Genomic DNA, 17,517 nt, shown 5'->3' with positions numbered 1-17,517 from the left:
TCAAAAACAGTACAGCAAACACAATGAAAGAGTTTAATTTTGCAGAGCAGGTTTTGATACATATGGGATAAAAAACAAATTCACACAAATGTTACCAGATAATTTTGCACATTATATCTGAGTTTTTACCATGTTCCCTTTTTTTCAACATTACAAATATAGAAAATAATGTTAATTTATAGAAAAATATTTGTATGATTTGACAACTGACCTGATCCATAAATGCACCACAAAGTTAAGGAAGAATACATTATCTGTTTTGTTTTTTTATCACATAATGTAGAGTAAACAATCTAAGTATTTCCAACATTGTATCAACGTTACAACAATGCTAAGCAGTATGGCTTTTTAGTATGGCTTTTAGTTTTTGTCAAGGCTTATCATTTGTAGCACAGTATCCACGTTTCTCTTGAACAAGGAAGCGTTTGTCTTCTTTCAATGATCTTCTTGACGTTTGTTACTGAAATAAACAATAAACTAAATTATCAAACTGTGACACCATACAGTAACACAGTTTAGTGTGTGAGAGTGAGATACAGACAAAAAGAGTGTGACAACAATAAATTATTGATCAAAATGGCACCAAATTCACTCGTTTTAATCAGAGCCCTAGTGCACTATAAAGGCAATAGGGTCCCATTTCATACAGCTTCTGGTTGTGTTCTGATGTTTACCTTTTCCCTGAGGGTTTGGAGGTCATGACCCAGAGTAAATACTCTTTGGCAGCCAAGCTGTCTAGGACCTTGTTCACGTCGCTGGTGAAGCTCCCATCTACATGTCTTCTGCTCATTGGACCATTCATGCTCTCCTCTGCAGATCTAGGTACAGCACACAAGATAACACACACTTGTCAGTGGTTCCAAACACAATACTTGCACACACAATACCTCCACACAAAATACTTCCACACTCAATACTTCCACACACAATACTTCTGTACATAATTACCAACCAGGTTGGGTTCAACTTTTAGTTGGCGGAACACATTTTCTTCAGGAAATGTACCCTTTTCTAGTTGCGCCTTATGACTATTGGATGATTTCTGAAGTAGTGATCTGTAGCTGTAGTCATTCATTGTGCATTAGAGGACACCTTGGTGGTTCCCTGAACAGTTGTTTATGCACAGAGTAACTGTGTAATACGCTCTCTTCCAACCCAGTCAACACAGTCATCCGAGGGGCAAATATCAATAAATGTATCAATAAATGCAGAGCATAGTTTCATGGGATTTATTGGGCACGACCACATGAAATGTCAACACAGGCCTTAAGAAAGCAGAAAGCAATGGTGTGGCAATGGATCAATTAGCTAAGTAGTTGATTATCTTTTCTCTCTCTCTTCTTCTCGCGTTAGACATGACACACAAGATGTTGGTACTGTAGGGTGAAGGGAAGCCTACTCTCGTCTGGCCGTTCCTGATTTGAGCCAGGAAACAAAGTCCTTGGCCGCCTGGTCCTGTAGATAGGTGCTCACGTCGCTGGTGTAGGTCCCATCTGCATGGCGTTTGGATGGAGCGCTAGATGGAGGTAGAGAGGAAATGGTGTGATGGACACAAAACTCCACTAAACCAATGATAGTACTGTGAAATCATTCTGGCTCAGCTAAAAATGGCCCCTGAGTGCTTATAACTGTTTTTCACTAACTTTGCTAGTAAAACATTCACATATTGTATTTTAAGTGTATGTATTAATACACAAGTTGAGGATAAGTTGATAATGAAAATGGATGGGTGGTATTAGTTTCAAAGTGATGAGTAGTGTTAATAACGTCATGTTACTTTGTTTGACTTGGAAGGATTGTGTATAGGAATATGTTGCTCAGTACATTACTATCCTTTCTCTGTATGTACAAACAATGCCATAATATACATGGTGCATTAGACAGACATTTTTGGGATGAAGTTTACATCTGTAATTTCTCCATCCAAATCTTTGATTGCTCAACTCAAGATATACAGTATTCATCACACTAAAAGTACATTTAAAAAAAACTGAGCTGTTCTTGTTCTCATTAAGAAAAATATCTTATTATTTCTCGACCCCACAGTATAATATCAGTCCTGAGCCTAGAAAGATATAATATTACTCTGATGAAACACTCACCCACTCCTCTTGGAGTTCATAAGCCATTGAACAAAGTCCTGAGCCATCCTTTCTTCCTGGTATTTACTGTAGTCGTTAGAGAAGGTTCCCTCGGAATGTCTCTTCATGTTAGACACGCCCCTCAAATCCTCCAATAGTGAGTCTGCTGTCTCTAAGCTACAGGAGAAGAAGAATCTTTAATGCTGAAATTATGCTGATAGATGCCTCATTATAGTCTAATTTTGATTGACAGTTGCTGTTGGATACATGTACATTATGTGTTAAACACTAGTCATTCCGTCTGTACTCTACGTTGATACTCTACATTTTTTTCTCTATGATATGTTCTGAAAATATTTGTTAAAATATCCCATGGAAAATTGTGACCCCATGGAAAATATAACATTTTTGAGCTGTACCTTGAGTTGTTCTCAGCCTTTTGCAGAGGGACTTGCCAACTGCTCTGTACGATGACCAGAAGTATAAAACCAGCCAGGGAGTGGATGCCAAACATTGTGACCTGCAGACAGAACCACAATTGAGTAACTTAGCCGAAGACAGTCATGTCCATTTTACATTGACAAGCAAAAGGCTCCGTATATATCATACATCCATTGACAAAATCAAAGGTTTTGTTCACAATGGAAAACTCATCCAGTTTTGAAACAGATTTTCCTAAATCAATCAAGACGTGTCCTGGCTGTAAGAAACTCACCTGTTCCTGTTAATGTGCGGGTAGATGAGATGAAATGTGTGTCTGAGAGAGAGTGATCCTCTGCTTCAGTCCTGGTTCCTTGTGGTTGTATCTTGGTGACCTGACTGGCTGTGAGGGTCTTATATAGCATGGCTATGAGGCCAGGTCTGCTCCGGTGGCCCAATCCTCCCACTCTCCCACTCTGTTACACTCATTTGTTACTCTCAATCCATTACACATAGGGCCCGTTTGGTTGCATTGGATTAACTCGCAATGAAACGTCTGTTTAAAATGGAAGATGTGGCATTATCCATGCGAGAAAACAGCTGTCACTTAGGTGTAGAAATCAAACAAGATGACATCCTGTCAAATAGTGTGTGTGTGTGTGTGTGTGTGTGTGTGTGTGTGTGTGTGTGTGTGTGTGTGTGTGTGTGTGTGTGTGTGTGTGTGTGTGTGTGTGTGTGTGTGTGTGTGTGTGTGTGTGTGTGTGTGTGTGTGTTTACTCTAAATGGGAAGCTGAGTCAGTGTTTGTCGATTTTATTAACTATGATAGAATCAGAGGTGGAAAATATTTTGGGGGTGTTTATACATTACCAGTCAAAAGTTTGGACACACCTACTCATTCGAGGGTTTTTCTTTATTTTTACAATTTTCTACATTGTAGAATAATAGTGAAGACATCAAAACTATGAAATAACACATGTGGAATCATGTAGTAACCAACAAAACGTGTTAAACAAATCAACATTTATTTTATATTTAAAATTCTTCAAAGCAGCCACCCTTTGCCTTGATGACAGCTTTGCACACTCTTGGCATTCTCTCAACCAGCTTCATGAAGTAGTCACCTGGAATGCGTTTCAATTAACAGGTGTGCCTTGTTAAAAGTTAATTTGTGGAATTTCTTTCTTTCTTAATGCGTTTGAGCCAATCAGTTGTGTTGTGACAAGGTAGTGGTGGTATACAGAAGATAACCCTATTTGGTAAAAGACCAAGTCCATATTATGGCAAGAACAGCTCATATAAGCAAAGAGAAACAACAGTCCATCATTACTTTAAGACATGAAGGTCAGTCAATCTGGAAAATGTCAAGAACTTTGAATGTTTCTTCAAGTGCAGTCACAAAAACCATCAAGCGCTATGATGAAACTGGCTCTCATGAGGACCGCCACAGGAAAGGAAGACACAGAGTTACCTCTGCTGCAGGGGATAAGTTCATTAGAGTTACCAGCCACAGAAATAAATGCTTCACAGAATTTAAATAACAGACACATTTCAACATCAACTGTTCAGAGGAGACTGCGTGAATCAGGCCTTCATGGTCGAATTGCTGAAAAGAAACCACTACTAAAGGACACCAATAAGAAGAAGAGACTTTCTTGGGCCAAGAAACACGAGCAATGGACATTAGACCGGTGGAAATCTGTCCTTTGGTCTGATGAGTCCAAATTTTAGATTGTTGGTTCCAACCACCGTGTCTTTGTGAGATGCAGAGTAGGTGAACGGATGATCTCTGCATGTGTGGTTCCCACCGTGAAGCATGTAGGAGGTGTGATGGTGTGGGGGTGCTTTGCTGGTGACACTGTCTGTGATTTATTTAGAATTCAAGGCACACTTAACCAGCATGGCTACCATAACATTCTGCAGCGATACGCCATCCCATCTGGTTTGCGCTTAGTGGGGCTATCATTTGTTTTTCAACAGGACAATGACCCAAAACACATCTCCAGGCTGTGTAAGGGCTATTTGATCAAGAAGGAGAGTGATGGAGTGCTGCATCAGATGGCCTGGCCTCCCCAATCACCCAACCTCAACCCAATTGAGATGGTTTAAGATGAGTTGGACCGCAGAGTGAAGGAAAAGCAGCCAGCAAGTGCTCAGCATATGTGGGAACTCCTTTAAGACTGTTGGAAAAGCATTCCTCATGAAGCTGGTTGAGAGAATGCCAAGAGCGTGCAAAGCTGTCATCAAGGCAAAGGGTGGCTACTTTGAATAATCTAAAATCTAAAAGATATTTTGATTTGTTTTACACTGTTTTGGTTAATACCTGATTCCAAATGTGTTATTTCATAGTTTTGATGTCTTCACTATTATTCTACAATGTAGAAAATAGTAAAACATTTAAATAAACCCTTGAATGAGTAGGTGTACTGTACTGTATGTACTGTCAATCCCCTACAGTAAGAATCCACAATCTAGATTTAAACAATTTTATTGAAACAGTAGACACACTGTAGGTACAAAGGTCTTCCAATATGCCCTTTATAAAAACATACAGTATGTTTGTACAATGTTAAATACAAAGCAATATAATGTATGGACATTAATGTTGATACCTCATAAATAAAACAGTGCAATCAAGGCCCCTTAATGGATACAAGTCAGACATGCTTAGTCACTGGCTGATCAGTTCTCACAAAGCTCTTTGGCATTTCAATGTAATCACATTCTTCATTTGAAATGTAACCTTATAACTCGCAGTGAGGCTCAGAACAAACAATGATAGATCAATCCTGCTGATGTCATTGTTTTATAACTGTATAGAGAGAGTCTTTTGGAGTGTATGTTTGGGTACAATTAGATTTACATCATTTAGTAGACGTTCTTATGCAGAGCTACTTACACGAGCAATTAGGGTTAAGTGCCTTGCTCAAGGGCACTTTGGCATATTTTTCACCTAGCCGGCTCGGGATTCAAACCAGCAACCTTTTGGTAACTGGCCAAACGGTCTTAACGGCTAGGCTACCTGCTGTCCAAATGAATTACAAAGGAATTTGGGGCAGTTTGGTTATCGTTCGGCAAGCATCAGGGCAGGTTGGGCATCATTTGTTCGAATGGCATCAGGCGAAGCACCTCTGGAGGAAGTGACTCATGTGGGTATAGACATGCTGATTGGCTGAACCATCAAGACCATGGTCTTTGTCCGTGTACCACTGTAGTAAAGTGATAGGAAGAAGGAATAAGCACAGATCATGTGTTTATTGGGGAAGTGCTTTCATGGAGCAGGTTCATGGAGGTATAAAGCTGTACAGCCACTGATTGTGTAGATAACTCATCTATCTAAAATCTAAATATTTACCATAGCCTCAAAGTCCACTTGTTCCTCAACCAGAGCTTCAGAGATCTGAGCAGCTTGCTGAAAATGGACATTGTCTGAAACAAATAGAGAGATATGAATAACAATTTAACAGTATACGATGCTCAGTGTTTTCCTATTCTCATATGATATGGTAAAGCCTCAGAAAAAGTATGTACACTGATTAGTTAACACTTTTAGCTTCCTAAACGAATGGGTTTACAAAGTCAAATGAATAGTCTAGACTCTAAACATTGCATGGTTGTTAATTACACACGTGGTGTGTTTTTAAAGAACATTCCAGAAATACTAGAGGAGGCTTCACCATCTGCTGTCCCATGGACCAGAAGGTATTGCACTGATTTGAAGTTCTTAGCTCTGGCTGTCACTGTGGAGTTCTGTAAAACACATTTACATTCAGTTGTTTCCGTGGAGAGTAATACCCGTTTGGATAATACAGGTCATAGTATAAAATCATGTGTATAAATAGCCATTTAAAATGTTGGCTTTGGTAAACTTACTTTGTAGAATTCAAGATTTTCTGAAGGTTGATTCATGTAACGTTCTGTGTAGATTGTATCTGAAATATTGAACGTAGGGACATTTTATGGATCATTTGCAATGATTTACAATTAGATATTTTGCTAACATGTATATTATTGTAAATATATTAATAACATATCAATAACAGAATGGCATACCATAATACTCCCACTTGGAAACTGGGGCAACTGCCATTCCACATTTGAAAACTCCACTCCCAGCTCCCAGAACCATTGACGTGACATAACCTCCATAGGACTATAAAACACAATGACAGCTGATCATTTTGGCCTTGAATTCAGATAAGATTAGATTACTCAAGGCACACACACAAGATGATTGCACACATGCTGCATTTCATTACGTTGCAGTTGATGGTTCCAACTGATCATATGTTCAAACCTTATGCTTTAACTTACCCAACCCCAAATTGCTATTCTGCCTTTGTCGACAAAGCCCATATTGGTGAATTCTCTGAAAGAGAAAAGTGACCTGCTGTGATTGGGAACCACCAGTACAAACACAAATTCATTTAAACGTGATGGTCAATTAAAAGGGGTTCTAATGGATCATGCACACTGATGGTCCGTGGTCTAACTCTAATCTCTACTGTCCTTCGTCAGTGAGTCATCACCGTCCCTCTGACGTGAAATAAGGGCGAGGTAAGTAATGTTGCATTCCAGCTGACCACATGTGACGTCTGATCAGTCACATCATTAGCCTGGTGGTCAGATCTGTATGTGCTTTAACCAACACCTCTGTCACGTCCGTTGTCCTGCCAGACAGGAAACATTTAGCATGAAAGTGGAGATGAAGAGGAGTTGGATAAAACACATAAAGATCTGTCCACCAGGATATTTTGCTCATAAAACTCAAACCATAAAAGCCTTGGAATCTCTAAATATCCATGTAGAAATATATTGTGTTAAATCATGTTATCAAAATGTCACTTTTGCAGTGTGACACAGTATAATACAAAGCAAGCTGTTTGAGTCTGTTCAACCACAGTTCAACCTTACTTTGCGGCCATTATCTGATCTTCCACTTCATAGGTTCCCAGACGTCGGTAGATGGAGTGCATTAGCTTGTCGCCTTGGTAACCACTTCCCCTTCCATCGAAGCTGGCAACGATGACCTTCTCCGTGCTCGCCAGGTATGCGGCCCAGCCTAACCTGTAGCGGTAGTCTGCTTTCTGACTGCAAGGCCCTGCATACCTGGAACACAAAAGAGGAAGATCAATGTTATTGTTAGCGCCCAGAGTTTTCCCTGACCACTTGAGCTCATCAGAAAACACTGCAGGCTTCTGAATTTAACTAGGGCCAAGAGTTTTCCCTGACCACTTGAGCTCACCAGAAAACACTGCAGACTTCTGAATTTAACTAGGGCCAAGAGTATTTCCTGCTCAAGTCATATTGTCAGGATTAACTCCAGGCCCACCTTATTACTACAGGAATTCATCATCAGATAAAGCAGATCATGTATTCACAGAGGTTAATTAATTAACATTCGTACACATCAATAAGTAAGGGGTATTTCTTGGATTTATCAAATCCAGGAGGCAAGGTCATCTGGTACCAAAGATCTGTCGGGAAAAACAGAAACATCCATCAATGGATATCAAGCGAGGGATGTCCCATGGTTTTAATATCAGTTGAAAGATTAAATTGAAGTCTTTAATAGTCGAAAGCCTTACTGAATTCCCCTTGCTTGATAAAGCCGCGTCGCATGGTGGGCATGTGGATCTCAGACAGAAGGCCTTCTAAAGCCGTGTTGTCCTCAAGAACCTGTATCTCTAAACAGGGCGATGAGAAGATGCACTGTGACGTTGCTTGGCTTATATCATTTATTTCCATCACACACTAGTAAATGTAACTGGCCTACCTGAACTAGCATCCCTGTTGTCCCTGAGAGTGTACAGAGGTAGTCCAGGACCTGTGGAGACAAACACATATTTAATATAGTGTGTGTCCAAACAAATGATCTAGAAGCACTACTACTACAGAAAATATCATTTTAAAGTAAATATACCGGCTGGGATTTTGTTTAGGGATGTCACAGCTACAGTATTGTGATGACTTGACTGCACAAACACTGTTGGGATAGTGGGTTGTGTAGTGTGTGTGTGTGTGTGCTTGTATGTTGTGTGGCTGACGGACCTGAGCAGTCCATGCGGAAGAAAGAGGCATCATGGCTGAAGTAAGCTGAGTTGTATTGACACCTGTCCTCATTCAGGGTACAGGTCAGGCACTGGGGGGTGGGGGGAGTGGCTCCGAGAGTGATCCTGACACACACACACAAACAACTGACATGATTCTATTGGCTACAAATATAGAGTGATAGGAAGTCATAGGTTATGCATGTTGGAAATTACTGAATGAACATGACAGAACGAAGGCATGAAAACGAAAGAGTGATATTCTTACTTGTAAATGTTTCTCCCTCCTGGCTTGTCACCATATTGGTTGCTTGAATAGTATATGGCGTTATTAGTCACTTTTAAAATGTCAATGACCTCCCAAGTCCCTGAGGTGACAGCTGTTGCTGTGCCCTGCAAGGACCACATACAAATATTACAAATCAAGTGTGTATCATAACCATGTCTGGGTTACTGAGAATGTGCATGAAGAGAAGTGTACTACTTAGTACTTACACCTGTTACGTGATGAATATGTTTATAGCCGTTATTGTCACTCATCACAATGTAAAAACTGTCTTTGTCCGCCGATAATGTAGGATTAGAAGGTGAAAACTAGAAGCAACAAAGATAATGCATTCATTTACAGGAATAATCAATGCTTGTTACTTTGTAAATTATGTTTTTATGGCCCAGGGCTAGTGTAAACATGTTCCTATTGTTGTGTTCGTATAAAGTACATACCCGTCCAATCCAACCTGTCTTGCTTGTCACGTCAAGTTTCTAAAAACACAACAAAAAAGTATATAATTTGATGGTTTATTGTAATTAATAGGATATGTATTGTTTGTCATTCGTACAGTCTGATCCGCTCTGTGTAACATATTAGGACCCCGACAAGTTCTCTGAGGTAAGGGTGATGAGAGGACAGGGGGAGAGAGGAGGGGAGGGGAGGGCGGCGGGAAAGCGTGGGGTGGGGGGGGGTTTATGACGTACCTCTAACACATTCTCGATCCAGGTGTTTCCGTCTATGCTCAAGTCGTAGATCTGAAAGCGGAGCTCGTTCTGTTTCCTCTTCTGCCACTGGACAGCGATGCGTTCATCCGTTACCCAGGTGACTGTGGCCAAATAGTGATCACTGTAAAAAAACAAACAGAAACAACACCATTTGTCTCACAGCTTACGCCTAAAATAGATTTTAAAATTCCAATGCAATGCGTTTCTCTCCTACTGAATACATTGTATAATGTATTGTGTACTAAAGAGTTTCATTACCCTGCACCAACTGAAGCTGGTACAACAACTTCTGTGATGTTTGATATGTTTGCAGTATCATACACAAACAGTTTCACCACTGGATTGGGAGTGCCAGGCTAGAAGATGGAGAAAAAAATACATTTATGCAAAACAATTACGATTAAATTAAAACAAACTTTGGGTCTTATACGTTTCTTTCTTACAAGCAACCACATCTTTAAAAAGTATTTTTTCATGTCTTGTTTTATAATGACTATAGATACAGTATCAATGCATTAATATGTGACAATACAGAGTATATGACTCTAATCAAATATACAGTCGTCAAGAGAGGTTTCCGAATTGGGAAATCACGGACCAATATAATTTTATTGGGACAGCTTAGACCTGAATGTACCCTGAGTTGTGATAAAACAACATGTTTTTAACCCAGAGTCCTTATGGTCCAGAGTCCAGTTCCCTTATCAACTGCCTCAGAACCTCATGCCAATAATGACCTACTCCAGCACACTTTTTAGATACACATCAAACATACATAAAGTGTTATCTTACCTTAGGATAGGGGAAAATGACAGTGTCAGGATACTGTTTCTTCCCATACCAGGAATACTCTATGTTTTGGACCAGAGTGTCGTTAAACTCAGCATAGGCCAGATACTTCCCTCCAGGTGACCACCACATTGCCTCGTAAGAAGAGAACATTTCCTCTAACAAACAATCAAAAACACTGTTAGGCCTACATCAGGATGGCACATCTATTTTGTGTGTTGTGTTTGCCTGTGTGGCTTAAACTGTTCACAGACTTCTGTGTTGTCAAAAGAGAAACTTGTTCACTAGGGACTATATACAGTGGGGAGAACAAGTATTTGATACACTGCCGATTTTGCAGGTTTTCCTACTTACAAAGCATGTAGAGGTCTGTAATTTTTATCATAGGTACACTTCAACTGTGAGAGACGGAATCTAAAACAAAAATCCAGAAAATCACATTGTATGATTTTTAAGTAATTAATTTGCATTTTATTGCATGACATAAGTATTTGATACATCAGAAAACCAGAACTTAATATTTGCTACAGAAACCTTTGTTTGCAATTAAAGAGATCATACGTTTCCTGTAGTTCTTGACCAGGTTTGCACACACTGCAGCAGGGATTTTGGCCCAATCCTCCATACAGACCTTCTCCAGATCCTTCAGGTTTCGGGGCTGTCGCTGGGCAATACGGACTTTCAGCTCCCTCCAAAGATTTTCTATTGGGTTCAGGTCTGGAGACTGGCTAGGCCACTCCAGGACCTTGAGATGCTTCTTACGGAGCCACTCCTTAGTTGCCCTGGCTGTGTGTTTCGGGTCGTTGTCATGCTGGAAGACCCAGCCACGACCCATCTTCAATGCTCTTACTGAGGGAAGGAGGTTGTTGGCCAAGATCTCGCGATACATGGCCCCATCCATCCTCCCCTCAATACGGTGCAGTCGTCCTGTCCCCTTTGCAGAAAAGCATCCCCAAAGAATGATGTTTCCACCTCCATGCTTCACGGTTGGGATGGTGTTCTTGGGGTTGTACTCATCCTTCTTCTTCCTCCAAACATGGCGAGTGGAGTTTAGACCAAAAAGCTCTATTTTTGTCTCATCAGACCACACGACCTTCTCCCATTCCTCCTCTGGATCATCCAGATGGTTCTTGGCAAACTTCAGATGGGCCTGGATATGCGCTGGCTTGAGCAGGGGGACCTTGCGTGCGCTGCAGGATTTTAATCCATGGCGGCGTAGTGTGTTACTAATGGTTTTCTTTGAGACTGTGGTCCCAGCTCTCTTCAGGTCATTGACCAGGTCCTGCCGTGTAGTTCTGGGCTGATCCCTCACCTTCCTCATGATCATTGATGCCCCACGAGGTGAGATCTTGCATGGAGCCCCAGACCGAGGGTGATTGACCGTCATCTTGAACTTCTTCCATTTTCTAATAATTGCGCCAACAGTTGTTGCCTTCTCACCAAGCTGCTTGCCTATTGTCCTGTAGCCCATCCCAGCCTTGTGCAGGTCTACCATTTTATCCCTGATGTCCTTACACAGCTCTCTGGTCTTGGCCATTGTGGAGAGGTTGGAGTCTGTTTGATTGAGTGTGTGGACAGGTGTCTTTTATACAGGTAACGAGTTCAAACAGGTGCAGTTAATACAGGTAATGAGTGGAGAACAGGAGGGCTTCTTAAAGAAAAACTAACAGGTCTGTGAGAGCCGGAATTCTTACTGGTTGGTAGGTGATCAAATACTTACGTCATGCAATAAAATGCAAATTAATTACTTAAAAATCATACAATGTGATTTTCTGGATGTTTGTTTTAGATTCCGTCTCTCACAGTTGAAGTGTACCTATGATAAAAACTACAGACCTCTACATGCTTTGTAAGTAGGAAAACCTGCAAAATCGGCAGTGTATCAAATACTTGTTCTCCCCACTGTAAATCCCATTTACAAAATTCACATCACAGTGCTGACTAATATCTACTAGTTATAGTAAGAGGTATGTAAGATTCACAGCTGCCTTCTTGTATGTAATGCTTACCCTCATACACCCAATCTGGGATGCCATTTAAAATGTTGTTTTGTTTTCCATTGGATGTCACCTGTATGGCCTTAGCAGTAGGACTGGTCTTCACATAGACATCATTTTCCCACACAAAGGCCTGCATGTGAGAGGAACAAAGATATGGAGATAAGTCTTAATGACTCGAGTTCCTCTTTAAACATGGTATAACACTGTAATATGCACACTAGTGTGGAATGTCTTTTGGTTTTCCAAGTAACCTGCAATATTATGTTTAGAGTAACAGTAACCTATTACATGTTGTCAATAAGTTATTTATTTGGAGCATGATGAAAATGCGATCTTTGAGCATTCCAGCATTGAACTGAAGACAAACAAAAGTGCATGTTGAATTGTTGGGTCAGTCCTATTGATGATGAGTGTTTGGAGGACGTGTTGAATTGACAGCATATGGTGGCTGACCCATAAGAGTGTAATGGGTCAGCCACCAGAAAAGCATAGTATATAAACAAGTCCAATGGTTTCTCTCAAGTGTCCTTTTATCCTACCATTTTGTTCCCTATTGGCGCCCATGCAAACAAATGGACTTGGTGAGGGATGTCTGGTGTACTGAGGAATGTCCTAAAATGAGAATAAATAAAAACTAACAGTATTAATGTCTTTGAGTTTGACAAAACACCATATACAGTTCATTCGGAAAATATTCAGACCCCTGGACTTTTTCTACATTTTGTTACGTTACAGCCTTATTCTAAAATGTATTAGATAGTTTGCACCTGAGCTCAATTTCGAGTCTCAGCAAAGACTCTGAATACTTATGTAAATAAGGTATTTCTGTTTTTTATTTGTAATAAAGATTTCTAAACCGGTTTTCGTTTTGTCATTATGGGTTATTGTGTGTAGATTGATGAGGAATATTTTTTATTTAATCCATTTTAAAATAAGGCTGTAACGTAACAAAATGTGGAAAAAGGGAAGGGGTCTGAATACTTTCCGAATGCACTGTAAATGCGTGCCTATAAATCATTTGCAGTAAACAATACATTTTATGGCCCTCTTCAGTTCCTCTATTTGTTGAGTATTGGTGACCATTTCCTGCACTAGCCCCATGAATAAAATGAAACTCCCTATGTTCTCGACACTGCATATGTAATTCTCAAAGTCAAAGGGATATTGAAGATGTGTGTATAGTACACATTTGCAGATAAGATCAGTTGAAAGAGACTTACGAGTCTGCCAAATCATAGAGAGAATATGAAGCTGTGAAGGAGTGTCTCCATATCTGTTGAAATAAATGAGGCAAATTATAATTAGGAATTTGATTAGTAACACAGATCAATTACTTATATACATTAATTAATACATTAATTCAATTAGATGTATTTATTTTTACACTTTATTTATCCCTACAGGGCAATTACTTTGGGCACATACAGTGGGGAGAACAAGTATTTGATACACTGCCGATTTTGCAGGTTTTCCTACTTACAAAGCATGTAGAGGTCTGTCATTTTTATCATAGGTACACTTCAACTATGAGAGACGGAATCTAAAACAAAAATCCAGAAAATCACATTGTATGATTTTTAAATAATTAATTTGCATTTTATTGCATGACATAAGTATTTGATCACCTACCAACCAGTAAGAATTCCGGCTCTCACAGACCTGTTAGTTTTTCTTTAAGAAGCCCTCCTGTTCTCCACTCATTACCTGTATTAACTGCACCTGTTTGAACTCGTTACCTGTATAAAAGACCTGTCCACACACTCAATCAAACAGATTCCAACCTCTCCACAATGGCCAAGACCAGAGAGCTGTGTAAGGACATCAGGGATAAAATTGTAGACCTGCACAAGGCTGGGATGGGCTACAGGACAATAGGCAAGCAGCTTGGTGAGAAGGAAACAACTGTTGGCGCAATTATTAGAAAATGGAAGAAGTTCAAGATGACGGTCAATCACCCTCGGTCTGGGGCTCCATGCAAGATTTCACCTCGTGGGGCATCAATGATCATGAGGAAGGTGAGGGATCAGCCCAGAACTACACGGCAGGACCTGGTCAATGACCTGAAGAGAGCTGGGACCACAGTCTCAAAGAAAACCATTAGTAACACACTACGCCGTCATGGATTAAAATCCTGCAGCGCACGCAAGGTCCCCCTGCTTAAGCCAGTGCATGTCCAGGCCCGTCTGAAGTTTGCCAATGACCATCTGGATGATCCAGAGGAGGAATGGGAGAAGGTCATGTGGTCTGATGAGACAAAAATAGAGCTTTTTGGTCTAACTCCACTCGCCGTGTTTGGAGGAAGAAGAAGTATGAGTACAACCCCAAGAACACCATCCCAACCGTGAAGCATGGAGGTGGAAACATCATTCTTTGGGGATGCTTTTCTGCAATGGGGACAGGACGACTGCACCGTATTGAGGGGAGGATGGATGGGGCCATGTATCGCGAGATCTTGGCCAACAACCTCCTTCCCTCAGTAAGAGCATTGAAGATGGGTCGTGGCTGGGTCTTCCAGCATGACAACGACACGAAGCACACAGCCATGGCAACTAAGGAGTGGCTCCGTAAGAAGCATCTCAAGGTCCTGGAGTGGCCTAGCCAGTCTCCAGACCTGAACCCAATAGAAAATCTTTGGAGGGAGCTGAAAGTCCGTATTGCCCAGCGACAGCCCCGAAACCTGAAGGATCTGGAGAAGATCTGTAGGGAGGAGTGGGCCAAAATCCCTGCTGCAGTGTGTGCAAACCTAGTCAAGAACTACAGGAAACGTATGATCTCTGTAATTGCAAACAAAGGTTTCTGTACCAAATATTAAGTTCTGCTTTTCTGATGTATCAAATACTTATGTCATGCAATAAAATGCAAATTAATTACTTAAAAATCATACAATGTGATTTTCTGGATTTTTGTTTTAGATTCCGTCTCTCATAGTTGAAGTGTACCTATGATAAAAATGACAGACCTCTACATGCTTTGTAAGTAGGAAAACCTGCAAAATCGGCAGTGTATCAAATACTTGTTCTCCCCACTGTAAGTCTCATTCTGCAACAACAACCACACCCCAATGACATACCACACATAGCTACTTCACAGCAGGATAGCACAACCGCAACAAATAATTAAATAGCACAATACATTACCTTAGTCCCATTGCTCTTGAAAGCAACATATCTTTTATCAGCAGACACTACATAATCAGAGGCAGCCACTTGATCCTGTTTTTCAACAAAAAAAGGAGCTGTGTTATACATGACACAAATACTCCTTCATTCACCATACTTACTTCCAAATATGCATAGACAGACAGACAGACAGACAGACAGACAGACAGACAGACAGACAGACAGACAGACAGACACACACACACACACACACACACACACACACACACACACACACACACACACACACACACACACACACACACACACACACACACACACACACACACACACACACACACACACACACACACACACACCCACGAGGGGTATCTTACAAATGTGATGCTGCTCAGGAATTCTGAGTTGTTTCCTGTAATCAGGTTGTGAAGGAAGACTGAACCGTCTTTTTGATGCAGATACTCATGGTCTATGGGGAGGGGAAAGAAGAGAGGAGTTTAATAATAACGAACTAACTGACGTTTAAGTTGAAATATCAGCACTGTTGCTACTCAGGTCTCTGCCTAGCACTGATGATTTAACAAAAAGCCAAAGTGTGCCATTTAAATAGATGCAGTACATAGGCCTGGTATTGTTTTTTATTGTTTCTTATCATTTTGTAATGGAACATTGTGTTGTTGGCTTATATCTAAACGTGCATCCTACCAGGGAGAGAGTGTTGTGTAATACATTCCAGGCACACAATTACTGACTGGATTAAACATAACAGCCATCCACTCATTTACATACAGTTGATTGATTAGGCTTCTAGGGTGTTTTACCTGAGATCCAGCGCATGTTGTAGGATCTGGCCCCGATGGAACTATTGAAGACATCACTGAGAGTGAACGTCCTCTGAGCCTTCACTTTTTCCTCTGAAACATGGGGCTCAAAGTTAGCATTCACTTATTTCTTGTACTGTACTCTATACTAGTGTAACCGATGTGAAATGGCTAGCTAGTTAGCGGTGGTGCGCGCTAATAGCCTTTCAATCGGTGACGTCACTCGCTTGGAGACCTTGAAGTAGTGGTTCCCCTTGCTCTGCAAGGGCCGCGGCTTTTGTGGAGCGATGGGTAACGATGCTTCGTGGGTGACTGTTGTTGATGTGTGCAGAGGGTCCCTGGTTCGCGCGAGGGGACGGACTAAAGTTATACTGTTACACTAGGAGGAATGTATCAGTGAAAACGACAGCAAGTCATAGGCTACTATAATGACTCATAAGACTACAATGCATTTACACATGATTAAACAGGGTCTTGATAAAAAATAGATACGGATCATGGGAGGAGGACTATAAGATTGTAACAGATAACAATGTAAGATCAATATACATTTGACTGGGTTTGTAGAGCTGCGATAACTGAGGTAAATGTGCTAGTAGGCTACACAAATGTGGTACTTGCATAGAAGATGTGATATTGCAACAAGGTCCTGCATTTCTAAAGCAATAAAGCACTAGGTCTACATGTTTGTATGGCACATGGATTATGTAAAAGTGTTTAATTTATGCAGTGTTCTGTTACAATAATACGATATTATTATCCAGTGTATGCAATGTTCTATTGTAGTAATAAAATACTTATTCTGAACAGAGTTTTTTTTTTACAGTTATGGTAGGCTACAATTTAATGGGTCACTGAAAGCAACTGAAAGTGGTACCACTCACCGTTCAGATATATTGCTGTGGGCACTGCTATCAAGATGATGACGACAGCAAGCCCCAAAAGTCCCAACACCACCTTACCTATGGAATTCTGTCAAAGATGAATAGAATGATGGAAAAAAGTAATGAAATAAATCGTTGTTTGAGGTATCTAGATTTGCGACACTTATTCATCAACGAAATATTATGTTGTATTATAAACAAATTATTGTCATTGCGTTTTTAAGTTTACCATCCTGCCGATTTGAAGGTGGTGAATCCGTTTATATTCAAAATCACATTGACAGTAAACACGTTACCCACTAAACTGTTGAAGTGTAAATGGTGCAAAATAAAGTTCTGCGCAAGATAATTTCTGTTAA

The 17,517-nt window shown here is 40.5% G+C and overlaps 2 protein-coding genes across 3 annotated transcripts; both read right to left on the bottom strand.

The window, feature by feature from the left end:
- Positions 1–52: 52 nt before the first annotated feature.
- On the bottom strand, positions 53–2,878 carry LOC139566328 (glucagon-1-like). Its single transcript, XM_071387446.1, has 6 exons — positions 2,797–2,878; positions 2,501–2,601; positions 2,103–2,258; positions 1,400–1,516; positions 675–818; positions 53–460 (listed from the first exon to the last, which is right to left on the bottom strand). The coding sequence occupies exons 2-6, from the start codon at positions 2,593–2,595 to the stop codon at positions 436–438; spliced, it is 537 nt and encodes a 178-aa protein (XP_071243547.1). The 5' UTR covers positions 2,596–2,601; positions 2,797–2,878; the 3' UTR covers positions 53–435.
- Positions 2,879–4,971: 2,093 nt separating this feature from the next.
- LOC139566327 (dipeptidyl peptidase 4-like) lies at positions 4,972–17,517 on the bottom strand. Of its 2 annotated transcripts, XM_071387444.1 has the most exons (25): positions 17,388–17,517; positions 17,159–17,246; positions 16,275–16,367; positions 15,831–15,922; positions 15,472–15,546; positions 13,555–13,607; positions 12,874–12,946; positions 12,344–12,464; positions 10,338–10,492; positions 9,804–9,901; positions 9,525–9,666; positions 9,273–9,311; positions 9,045–9,143; positions 8,818–8,942; positions 8,551–8,675; positions 8,276–8,326; positions 8,088–8,186; positions 7,907–7,976; positions 7,414–7,608; positions 6,814–6,868; positions 6,553–6,652; positions 6,373–6,431; positions 6,177–6,249; positions 5,855–5,928; positions 4,972–5,708 (listed from the first exon to the last, which is right to left on the bottom strand). In XM_071387444.1, the coding sequence occupies exons 1-25, from the start codon at positions 17,388–17,390 to the stop codon at positions 5,616–5,618; spliced, it is 2,250 nt and encodes a 749-aa protein (XP_071243545.1). In that variant the 5' UTR covers positions 17,391–17,517; the 3' UTR covers positions 4,972–5,615. The 2 variants fall into 2 exon arrangements, with proteins under 2 accessions (XP_071243545.1, XP_071243546.1); XM_071387445.1 differs by lacking the exons at positions 4,972–5,708; positions 5,855–5,928; positions 6,177–6,249; ... (1 more) ...; positions 6,553–6,652; positions 6,814–6,868 and adding an exon at positions 6,875–7,169.

Source organism: Salvelinus alpinus, chromosome 38 (genome assembly GCF_045679555.1).
Source record: "Salvelinus alpinus chromosome 38, SLU_Salpinus.1, whole genome shotgun sequence".
NCBI classification, from domain to species: Eukaryota; Metazoa; Chordata; class Actinopteri; order Salmoniformes; family Salmonidae; genus Salvelinus; species Salvelinus alpinus.
Note: the sequence above shows the minus strand (reverse complement) of the source record. Positions and strands in the feature narration are given on the sequence as shown.

Excerpts from the sequence above, each read along its gene's own strand:
- LOC139566327 (XM_071387444.1), bottom strand. Across the intron at positions 9,902-10,337 it reads TCATTTTCCCCTATCCTAAG|CCTGGCACTCCCAATCCAGT; the intron begins GTAAGATAACAC and ends TCCATCTTCTAG. Across the intron at positions 8,327-8,550 it reads CTTCCGCATGGACTGCTCAG|GTCCTGGACTACCTCTGTAC; the intron begins GTCCGTCAGCCA and ends TTGTCTCCACAG.
- LOC139566328 (XM_071387446.1), bottom strand. The coding sequence starts at position 2,595 with ATGTTTGGCATCCACTCCCTGGCTGGTTTTATACTTCTGGTCATCGTA. Across the intron at positions 1,517-2,102 it reads ATGAACTCCAAGAGGAGTGG|CGCTCCATCCAAACGCCATG; the intron begins GTGAGTGTTTCA and ends ACCTCCATCTAG. Across the intron at positions 461-674 it reads TCCAAACCCTCAGGGAAAAG|TAACAAACGTCAAGAAGATC; the intron begins GTAAACATCAGA and ends TGTTTATTTCAG.